The following is a 12277-nucleotide window of genomic DNA, read 5'->3' as shown; positions in this document are numbered from 1 at the left end:
TTCCACACTCTGTTGTATGAAATATTTAATGTGGAAATAAAAAAATCAGTAACGATATATCTCCACGTACCTAAGTGTACTACAAACTGTACTACACGGTTTTAAGTTCATTCAATATGACCCCAGGCACATTGCAATAGAGAAGAGAAGCGTTTTTTGTATGTTTTCCAAAGTAGGTAGGTATATAGAACGTTGTCTCTGTGTTATACATTATATGAAGAAAAACTAGTTGATAATTTAATCCACACTAATAATAATAATTGAAGTAAACTGCCATCAACAAAAATGTAAAAATCTAGGTATGACAGTCATAACGCATAACTGAATAAGCTCCCGCGTTTCAGGTTCGTCAATTTGTGATAACTGTCACCCTAAAGCTCCACTAACGCACCAGCTTACCCAAGTATGCAAATAAATAATTAAAAAAACCAAACCGCACATATTTATAACTAGTACATTCATAAGCTCAAGTTGTTTCTGAGGAAAAAGGTCTTCACTCTTGACCTACGGACAGACAGACAGACAGAAGGCTGATCGCAATGTGCCATGACCATAGAATATATGCACCACTAGTTTTTAATTGAGTATAAAAAATCTGTTTAGTCAAAATTCGATACCTGACACGTTTATGCAGTTTAGAAAATTTAAATCGAGTGTTCTAAAATATACCTATGTAAAAATTGTTAAAATTATTGTTACCATACCTACACAATATGATACGCGGCGTTGAAATTATGTCGTTTCGTTTGTGGCGTAAGTAATTGTTGCTCAAATATCATCTATTTATTCATATTTTCAAACCAAAAAAAAATGTTAATATCTACGTTAAAATTGAAGTAATAAAATCCGATTGCATATTTAAAATATTCCCCTTAATTTTTTTATTCTAATTAAAAAGTAGTGGTGTATAATATAATAGTAACCTAATAGTACCTACGCTCGAAACCTGCTTGGAGACTCAGCCAAAACATACGTTGTACAGGGTGTTACTATCTTCTCAATGTCACCTCTATTCTCAAAAATCATTATATGTATATGCAATTTTAAAGACGTGTGTCTCTATTACGCAACATTTAGAAATATCTTAGGATATTAAAACGTGTAAACTTTTGCTGCATCTTTCCCACAATATTATATTATGAGCCCACACTATTAAACAATGTTTATAAGATAAAATTAAACAGCACTAAAACTCGACTACGTAGTGAAATTGTTTTTCTGATTCTTTCTTTATTTCTTCTATTATTCTATATTTTTTCTTCGAACTCAGAATTATTTCCTTTTTCATTTGATATCTCACTCGATACAATAGCAAAAAAAAATTTTTGGAAACCCCTACTTTTTTGGATGTAACATTCGTTAGTTTTTTCGTATAAAATGTAGCCTATGTCACCCGGACCATAATAACGAATTGATTGACACGTCATCCATTAAAATCGGTTCAATAATTTAGGCGCTATGGTGGTAGCTACACACAGAATCTGATACAAACATACATACATACATAGACTGCTAAAATCATAACCCTTCCTTTTGGCTTTGCCGTAGTCGGGTAAAAAATATAGAAAGTTTAAATTCGTAATTTGCATCTAATTAACATCTTAGAATGATATGTCCAGTTTTTTTGTTAGATAACCTATAGATTGTTAGTGACTTGTTATTATTATTATTATTATTTAATATTGTTACTAAATTATAGTATTACTTTATTCCTACTTCTTTTTGTTTGAAACAGAGGACTTCAATATTCATGTGATTAAAGTCATCTGTTCCAAACATTAAAGCACACATTTTAATTGTAATTCAAAGATAATTCATGTTATGTACATAGGTAATAGGCATTTAATTATGAAATGCTTCTTCGTAAACGCACATTCAGAATAGAATTTAATAATTTTATGGTATTTGTCAAAACAGGCTAATATTATTTTTAATTAATTGTCATGAGACTAAATTGTTTTACCGAGAGCAATCAGACGTATAATTAATATCTGAATAAATCCTAACCCATCGCGTCCCGTGTTACTGGTTTGTTTATTTTTATGGGTATAGTCAAAGACCTGGAGAATGACATGGGCTACTTTTTATCCCGAAAAATCAAACATTAGCCGAGCACCAGCTAGTTAGAAAATCAAACAAGGATTATGAAATACAATACCAATTTAGTAACACCGCATTTTCATCTTGAGTAATCTACAATGAATGATTTTCCTGCCTAATTAGTGGTAGATTATTTTATTATTATCATGAAGCTATTGAATAAGTTTATTATTCATGGTGCGCTACAAACAAACACGTAATTTGGCTCTCATTTGAATATTAACAAGTAGATACGTTCTAGGATCTAATATCTGTGTCTGTAGTTTTGTTTTAAAGTTACCCCTGCTAAAAATATACCAATCTTTCAACCCGTGTAACATTAAAACTAGACATTTTACGGAAATCTCTAAAATGTGTCTACAAAATTTCATTGACTATGGTTTCTTAATATTCAAATGGGGAATTCTTAATATTCAAACTATATTGACGAAAATTCGCACTTCGCTGTTAAGTTTAAGGTGCCTGCCTTATTAGAATTCGTAATAATTTTCATTGTTACGGTTTCTACTTTCACCTACAATTGACTGTATATTTTGTTATAGCTACTTATCGTTGAAATAAATCTAAATAACAAATTAAAAGACATAATATTTTATTCGTGAGAGGACTGTAGCACTCTGTAGATGAATGTTGAATTTGAAATACTTGATTGAATAATGTTTACAATAACTATTACGTTGTATGTAATACTTGACTTATATAGACAAACTTACCTTACCTAAAACAAATTTACCAAAATAAATATGTTCAAAGTGTTGCAATTCTTTAGGAAATCGGAAATAATGTTAGGTCACTATAGACTAAGTACAGAAAACGCTGGATGAATTTAAATATATTTAAATACTCACTCTAGATTTAGTTTTATTTCACCTATCTTATTTAAAAACATAGGTAAGTATCTAATTTAGTTTCTTGTAAAGTGTCAGTCCTTATTATTGCCAAGCTATATCCTACCTAAACGGAAAAACGGAACCCTTATAGGATCACTTTGTTGTCTTGTCTGTCCGTCTGTCGTGTCTGTCAAGAAAACCTATAGGGTACTTCCCGTTGACCTAGAATCATGAAATTCGGCAGGTAAGTAGGTCTTATAGCACAAGTAAAGGAATAAATCCGAAAACCGTGAATGTGTGGTTACATCACACAAAAAAAAAAATGTGTTCTATCACTAAAGCGTCATCTATATGATATTTACTAAATCACATATAGATGGCGCTGCTGTCATTATTTTGCAGTATTGAATATAAAAATGTTAAAATATTTTGTACGATGGTACGGAACCCTCCGTATGCGAGGCAGACTCGCACTTGACCGGTTTTTGTATTGCAGTGAAATGAAACAGATGGTATGTTAAGAAACTTTTTTATTTAACGTAAGAGGTAGGTAAGTAGCTTAGTTACAATAAATCACAGACATTAAAACTAACAACTTAATCTTTTGTAGTATAAAACATTATTACGTACATTTTTCACCTCGACAAGACAGCAACAGACGCGAGTTGCGAAGAAGCGACTAGCGCATGACCGATCTGTTAGCGATAGCTCAAAAACATTCTTGGAGTTATACGACGACGACGACAGCATACTGCTAGAAATTGTGTAGCTACAAAAGATATCTAATAGTCTACCTAATCTGAATGTTATAATAATTGTTTGAAAAAGTTGTTTTTAAAGACATTGTTTGTAAAGATATATATTTTTTTTTTCATGTTACATGTGCGTAAAGTTGTAATTTTAAGCAAGGCACAAAAATATTAATACTAAACAAGAGTTTAAATAGTACTTAGATTCTAAAAATTAATCTATACACACTTAACACGTGCGAGTCAAAATAACCCAAACACAAATGATTTGGAAAAATAAAATATTTATTTGTAATTTAAATTTGCACTTGACTTGCGTATGGATTTATATTTAGAACCTAGGTCATAACATTTTGCAATAAATTACTAAAATACTAAAACCAATCCAATAAAAATACAGACTCGGTAACGACGTAACAAACGCCGTATGACCTAACCTAGTATCGTTATAAAATATTTATAATTTTTTTTATTTTATTTTACCATAGTTGTTGATTTATTACAAAAAAAATAAAAAAACGTGTTAATAAATATTTTGACAAGATGGATATTTTATATTTCTAATAGAAATATTTGTATCTTGTGTTCGATAGGGTCTCGTTTTTTATTCATTTATAATAAACCATTTTTTTTAATATTTTATCAAAGTACTTAGTTGTTAGTTTGTTAGGAACGTAAATACATATTTATTTTTCATATCTAAGCAAGATTGTAGCAAAGATACATAGTTCGCTAGATATGTTGTGCCATACAAAATGAAAGTTCTTTTTTGTGTTGATTCGAAGCGCCCCATTGAGCGCACCGGGTATGAATTAAAATTGACACTTTGTGTCAAATGATCCTCATGTTCCTCGTTTAGTTCTGAGTACGCTCGCATGACGTTTACTGCTACTATCAGCGCCAAAATGGCGATAATCAAGTTGCTTCAAAAATATGTCTCCAATCGCTACACCTAGCGTACTATGACATCTATGATTTGTACCTTTTAATGCTATGTTAAGGTTTTATACTGTTGATATATTTCTTCGAACATATCCCTACAGTTCATCTTAATCTTCATTTTGGAACAGAGCAGAAAGACCCCAGAGAGTTTCCTGTGTAAAGAATATATTTCCTCTGGAGGTGGGCACAGCCTGTGGGTCAGTATTGTCGGGACGACAGCTTGGATGCGTCTCGTTGTATTCTGAGCACCGAAGTCAAATTCTCCGGAACCTTTCATGGTAAATACTTCTCCCATGATAAGGACCGTATCCACGTGCGTTTCTTCCATTATCTAGTCAACAAAAATATTCATTAACCACCAATAGGCTGTTGTAGCCCAACTCAAGGACGGCCATTTAGGTAGCTTGAAGCAATCGTGACTAATGAGTCATAGCCAAACACTTTTAACTGCCACTTCAACCCATCGCCGGCTCACTACAGAGCACCAGCCTTTTCTCAGTGACAAAGGTTTTGGCCAGTTTACCATGTTGGTCAAGTGCGGATTGGCAGACTTCACACACCTTTGAGAATATTATGGGTAACCATCAGGCATGTAGGTTTCCTCGCGATGTTTTCGTTCATATTAAAGCAAATTGTATGTAATTGTTTAAAACGCTCATAATTACCAATTCGGAGTGCCCAATCCAGCGTACCGGGAATGAAAACTGACACCTTGTGACAAATGGTTTTCGTGATGATCTACACATATTTATTTATAGAGCGCTACTAACTACATGAAGCAAAAACACATAACCCTCCCTTGGGCTTCGCCGCAGTAAGGTGATAACTATTTATCTCTATCTCACATGGACTGCCAAGCGAGAGCGAGAGGTCGGACACTACTGGCGTAATAGTGGTCTAAAAGTGAATCTTACCTTGGACTCATATCCCGTCAAAAATTTCATCTCCAGTGATTTTTTCAAGATGGTCTCACGGTCGCCCTCGGAAGCCGCTTTAATTATTTCGATGTATTGATCCATGAACTCCTTGGAATATTGACGAGTAGCTCCAAAGTCCAGCAACACTACCTGTTTACAAAATAGCAAACTCAAACAAATAGAAAGAGAGGAGTTTATTAAAGTTTAGGCCACAGCGCTGCGCGAGCTGAACTGCACTTTATTGCGTCGTAACTAGAGTCCCTTGCCATACCCGTTCCAAGTTAGCCTGCTTTCATCTTAGACTGCATCATCACTTACCATCAGATGAGATCGCAGTCAAGGGCTAACTTGTATCAGAATAAAAAAAACGCTATAACTTTTATACCAAATGCAAGCTTATATAAAAGATGTTTCCTTACTAATGATTTATTAACTATAGCTTAAACCACTCAAGTTAGAAACTTCAAATTTTATTTATTTAAACATCTTTATTGCTTAATATGAAAAGAATAAAATACAGGATACACTAATGGTAGATATAACAGCCACGAAGATACGAAAAAGACGAAGGGCAGGCCAGCTAGTTCAGTAATACAAGCTATTGTTATAAGGGACCCTGGAATAACCATATGGGAGTCCCAGAATAAGAAAGAAGGAAAGAAGGAACTAAAAACAAAATTTCTCACCTGCTTGGTATTGCTATTGTAGAAGAAATTGGCCCAATTAGGATCAGTCTGCATGCAGCGTAAAACGAACATCTCCCGTAGGCAAAGATGCATTATTTTGTAAGCGATGTCGTATTTCACTTCGTACGGAGCGTCAAAGAACTTTTCTATTGGCGTTCCTTCTACTAACTCTGTTGTTATGACCTCCGATGCACAAAGTTCGTCTGCAACATTGAATTTAACTTATACAAGTGTAAATTAAAAATTTATATCACCCCCGACAAGTGAAGGTTACAGTAACTAGAAAAGAGCTGATAACTTTCAAACGGCTGAACCGATTTTCTAGGATTACAGCTAAGAACACTCTCGATCAAGCCACCTTTCAAACAAAAAAAACTAAATTAAAATCGGTTCATTAGTTTAGGCGCTACGGTGCCACAGACAGATACACAGATACACAGACACACAGATACACACGTCAAACTTATAACACCCCTCTTTTTGGGGTCGGGGGTTAAAAATACAACAAAAATAGTATTCTACTAGATGAGAGTTCTCCATAATGTTTTCAAATATCCGCACTTGGCCAGAGTGGTAGATTATGGCTAAAACCCTTCTTACTCTGAGTTGATCTTGATGATGTTGATGGGTCAAAACGTCCAGATGAAAACCAGCTCATCAATAATTGATATTGTAACAATATGACTCACAACTTTGGTGCTAGGTCAGTTGGTAAATGTTGTACCCATTCTACTTCGTTTACAACCACTCCCTCCCAATGACAAGAGTCACTGGGAGTCACTCTTTTTTCTCACATTAAAATGTTATAAAAAGAATACGCACCTATGACAGTGGGAACGTAGTACTCGGGATATGGTTCCAGAAGTTTTTTGAACATTCGCGTGCATTCGGCCTCCCGTGTGTAGTCGACTTCCCAAGCCAACTCCTTCTTCGCCACTTCGACTACATTGTCGATAAACATGCCTTTCGGAAACATATTCCACACCTGCAATCGAAGATTTTGGAAGTATTTGCTTATTTCTTATTTTTAGTGGTTAAGATGTCGGCTTTCTATTTGGGGTGTCTATCGACCGTTCCCGGACCCGGGGATAGTATTAAATTGATGCGTATTAATTATTATCACCATTATCTTCCTTGTGTATTTGATTTTCAAAAATTTATATTTTGAAACAAGCTGGTCCACCCGGCTTTGGGTGTAATTTTTATATAGCTATGTACACATAGTATAAAGCCTATGTTGCTTCTGAATAAAGTAGCTTTCCAGTGGTGTTTATTGATTACAAACAAATCTTTTCTGTTTACAATGTTAGTATAGATGAATGATTTACGATAGCAGCAATTTTACGAATTTATCATTCTAGAAATAGTACTAACAAGCGCAGGCTTGGGAACCCTCTTATTAGGTAGTCGGATATCAAGGGAGTCACTGGTAGTTGCTGTTCATGAGTTGCACAAGATCATATGATGATTTACTTCACTTGTCGGAGTATGCCCGACGCTCCTGAGCACCGTTTCGCGAGTAGAGACACCAGTCGGGTTCGAAACTAGTCGAACAAGCTCAGACAAACAAGTGAGTTAAGCCATCATACTTAATTATATTTATATAGATTAATTGTTTTGTTTGTTATGTACATCTTAGACGACATCATCACTTTTCATCAGGTGTGATTTTGGTCAAGCACTTGCCTATAGTAAATGAAAATAAATAAAATAAATGAATTAATACATGCAATGGAACTGCTAGTATCAACATAAAAAGGCTTACTTTTAAGACTCCAACGAGATTATCTATATCACTGTCGATACCCTTCGCCACTCCTGGGTATTGCACCTTCATAGCAACTTCTTGGCCACTGTGAAGAACCGCTAAATGCACTTGTCCTGGTAATAAAAGATTTCAGTAAGCATAGGAACCTTTTGATTTCCGGAATAAAAGTAGCCTATATTTGTTTCCAGGGTGTAAACTATCTTTAAACTATCTTTGTAGCTAACAGATGAAGCCCGCTATTTCGTCTATGTATATTTAGGCTTTTTAAAAATCCTGTGGAGATTCTTTGATTATCCAGAACAAAAATAGCTTATGTCCATATGCACAGATAGACACACTAGCATTTATTATACCAGAAAATGTCCGCGACTTCATACACATAAGTTTCAGTCTCTTGAAAACTTTGACATTTTCCGGGTCAAAAGGTACCCTGTGTCCTTTCTTGAGATGCAAGCTACCTCAGTACCAAATTTTTCAAAATCGGTTAAACAGATGAGCCGTGAAAAGCTGGCAGACAGACAGGCACACTTTCGCATTAATAAATATTAATGTTGTGGAAATATGAATTAGTATAGATGGATTGTGTCAATGAATATATTCTATTCTGCTTACCGATTGAGGCTGCAGCGAAGGGTTGCTCCTCAAAGTGCTTCACCTTTTCCCGCCAGTTAGGGCCGAGTTGTGACGTCATCACCTTCTCCACTTGCCAGGTCGGCATGAAGTCTGCCGACTGACGGACGCGGTCAAATATACGCTGAAGATCCGAAGGGATCACGGAATCATCTTGGATACTCAACAGCTGACCGAGCTTCAGTGCTGCACCTGTAGTCATATAAATAAAATCAACCCATTACCGCCTCTATATTGAGCACGGTTGAATGAGAAGGGTTTAGGTCATGTCCACCACGCTAGCCAAGTGCAGACTGGCAGTCTACACATCTTTGAGAAAGTTATGGGGAATTCTCAGGTATACAGTTTCCTCACGATGTTTTAACAGTTAGAAAGTGATATTTAATTGCTTAAAACGCACATAACTGCGAAAAATAAAAGGTGCGTGCCCAGAACCGAACCACTGACCCACCAAATAGGAGGTGGATGTCTTATCTACTAGATGATCATCATTTTTTAGAAAAGATTTTTTTCAGCTGACATTAACTGAAGATTTAAACTGCTTAGCTGTGAGACTAAGACAAGGTTCACTAACCTCTCACTTTACACAGCGTATCAACTATTCTCTCAGCATTGGCTGGCGATAGGAATAGATTGGAAGACTCGTCCACTCGCCCAGTGACCGACTGCAACGTGTTCCGGGCATACTGCGCCACAGTTCCAATTCCAAGGCCCGCCGCGAGGGATCCAAACGACACCATTCGACCAATACGCGAAGACGGCACCACGCGAGCTTTTGAATTCTCACTTAGCTGTTATCGGAATAATCGAATTTAAAAAAATCTGTTAAACATCGGGTAACACTTGCCAGAAATACTCTTTCTCAACAAACACACACACACACACACACATGTCTCGGCACATTTATTCATTTATTTCACCTTTGGACACGAGACAGTGGAAAAAAGCTGCCGCACCATGACGACTTCAATTTATAAGACAGTGCAGTGATCCATCCATAATCCATACTATTATAAATGCGAAAGTATGCCAGTTTGTTTATCTGTATGTCTGTCTGCTACCTTTTCAGAGCCCAACTGCTTAACCGGTTCGAACGAAATTTGAAACAGAGTTAGCTTCTATCCCTGGAACGCCGGACTTATGTTCTGGAAAATCAAACAGTTCCCACACACACACACACACACATCACCGGGTATTATCTGTTTGATGTGTATAGGTATAAAAATTTACACTTATTACCAATAAAATGCTTACTTTCAACTTTTTCTTAGCAACTGGTTTAGGAATTGTACGACTTGTACTGGCATCCACTCTAGGCTCAGGAACTATTTTCGATTTTAAAACTTCATTGTGCTGAGCCTTAGATTTACTTTCAGAAGTTTTTTCAGGTACATTTTTCTCCACAGGCTTCACATGCTCCTCGACTGACGGAACCACAGTAGAGGAAATAATTTTCTTCTGTGTTTGTTTTAAGCTCTCAAAAGTCTCATCAAACTGCTTATTAAGGGTTTCAATGTCTTCTTGCAATTGTGGATCCATGGTTACAGCAACATCTAAGTTATTGTCCAAACTAGATTTATACATAGTGACATACTTCTTGATACCATGCACCACCACCATAGTCCTTTCAAAAAGATCACTTGCATTGTCAGGGTTAGGCTTGTAAGTTGAAAGTGTGTTAGTTGAGCAGTACTTAAGAGGCTGTCTGATACTAGAGTTATTCCATACTAGTCTAGTACTTTCTTGCTGCAGTTTGACACCTGCATCAATCACCTGACGGAGACCTCTCATTACCCCTAGGATGTCATTAATATGTGACATTGCCTGAAAGGTGAGTGTGAGTTATATACATATATTAAATTGTTAAAATTCTTCAACTACTACATAATCTTAATACATTTACAAGCAATTCTTGTATTTATGTATATGTTAGCAGCAATGCATTACATGAAATGAACACATTGCCTAGGAACTGTGTGAAATAGTAAATGATAGATTAAGCCCTTCGTAAGCTAAACTACTTACCAACATTTAAGCAATCAACTTATAATAATATAAATTAAGCCATTCACTAGAAACTTTATTCACTAGAACACTAGAACTTAAGCTGTGAAACTTTCTTGTGACTGCTTGTTGTCTATTTAATTGCTATTACTAAAGTCCTTTTTTTTTTTTTTAATTTGACTGTATTAACTACAACAAAAAAGATGATAGACTAAAATACATAGTTTTTGGCTGACTACTTTCGATTTCTAAAAATATGTTTAATTTGAAAGGCATTTTTACTGCATTTTAATTACTTTAGAACTATGTTATGTCATCATTCCAATTAATGAACGTAAAAAAAGAACAACATATGATGTCGTAACTCATCATATCTTGAAGGTAAGACAATTTCTTACCACACATAAAATAGTAACTTGTGCTAGCATGTAGGTATGATATTTTCATCCCTGCATAAAATCTTAAGTATCTAATTTTAGGATTTCTCAGAAAATATATACATTTTTAAATTAATGTGTGTGTTTTTATAATACTAATTAGGTTCTTTTAATTATATGGTAGGTTTCAGTTGAAAAAATGTTGTCAAGTTCAAGTAATCTCAAATTCAAAGTTTAAATGCTTGTACTAAAAACATTGTTTTTATGTTACAACATTATGCATAGGAGGGGTTGTTATTTTCCAAGTTTAAAAAGGCAGAAAGCTTTTATTCTCTCCTAATTGGTATACCATCAATTTGAAGCATTTCAATCAAACAAAATAAATATATACTTACTTGAGCTGATAACTTTTAATTTATAATTTTTAAATATCATACCTTCAAGAAGTAATATTTGGAGCTAGTATTAGCATGTTAAAGCATAGTTAAATCATCAATAAAGGGTATTTTATTAGATTAAACAGTTTTTAATGCCAGTTTTTACATGATGAAATAAACTCTACTTCCTATTGCATAACATTTATGAAATTGTAACCAGATGTAGAACTTCAAGAATGTGTTATTGTTTCCAACTTATCTTATAAAATTATTTTAGGATATGTGATTAAAGGTATTCCTAAAAGTTTCTAAATAAGTCCAATATAAAAAAAAGGTAAATTGCATAGATTTTTAGACTTTTGATCTATGACAATGTTACTTCACATTTTGGGGCTTTTTGGGGTAACTGTGAATGGAAAATTTCATAATATAGCAAATACGGTTTTTTCTCTTTTTGAAAAATTAATTACCGCTATTTTTTTCAAGTAAAATGTCAAATATAACGACCAACTTATATTATTCTATCTAATGCTTGATTTTATTATTATTTTTTCAGGTGAGTTATTTTTCTTAATAGGACATTAAGTATTTTCCATTTAACCTCGACTTTATGCTTGACATGTTACTCACAACTAGGTGCTGAACCTAAGCAAACTCATATTGCATGTCTGCGCATAGAATTGTTTGGTAAGGACTATGATAACAGCTTCCACGTCTTCTTAGGGAGGATATTTATAATACATATCAATTCTACTCACCTCAACCAAATCAATTCGCGAAAATCACAATAAATCACCTAGAATCTGCTGTTACGACTAATGAAAGTGTCCCGCCCGCGCTTTGCAATGATGTTATTGGTCTGTGATTTGCAGCCAAATATTAGGTTACAATACCTAC

General features: G+C 34.7%; 1 protein-coding gene across 4 annotated transcripts in view; it reads right to left on the bottom strand.

Annotated features, from left to right (window-relative positions):
* LOC123880400 (atypical kinase COQ8B, mitochondrial) overlaps positions 1 to 12277 on the bottom strand; it is a 20804-nt gene extending 8527 nt beyond the window's left edge. The window contains exons 1-10 of one of the 4 annotated variants that reach the window (XM_045928505.1): positions 12139 to 12277; positions 10648 to 10815; positions 9877 to 10446; positions 9197 to 9413; positions 8605 to 8814; positions 7990 to 8105; positions 7047 to 7209; positions 6225 to 6427; positions 5536 to 5688; positions 4647 to 4952 (exon numbers count right to left, since the gene is read on the bottom strand). In XM_045928505.1, coding sequence (XP_045784461.1) covers positions 4671 to 4952; positions 5536 to 5688; positions 6225 to 6427; positions 7047 to 7209; positions 7990 to 8105; positions 8605 to 8814; positions 9197 to 9413; positions 9877 to 10446; positions 10648 to 10653 — 1920 coding nt within the window. In that variant the 5' untranslated portion in view covers positions 10654 to 10815; positions 12139 to 12277 and the 3' untranslated portion in view covers positions 4647 to 4670. Of the gene's footprint in view, positions 1 to 3443; positions 4953 to 5535; positions 5689 to 6224; positions 6428 to 7046; positions 7210 to 7989; positions 8106 to 8604; positions 8815 to 9196; positions 9414 to 9876; positions 10447 to 10647; positions 10816 to 12138 lie in introns of those variants that run through there. The other 3 variants (XM_045928504.1, XM_045928506.1, XM_045928507.1) reach the window with 3 other exon arrangements.

This window comes from Maniola jurtina, chromosome Z, assembly GCF_905333055.1.
Source record: "Maniola jurtina chromosome Z, ilManJurt1.1, whole genome shotgun sequence".
In the NCBI taxonomy this organism is placed as follows: Eukaryota; Metazoa; Arthropoda; class Insecta; order Lepidoptera; family Nymphalidae; genus Maniola; species Maniola jurtina.
This window is presented reverse-complemented; position numbering and strand designations above follow the sequence as displayed.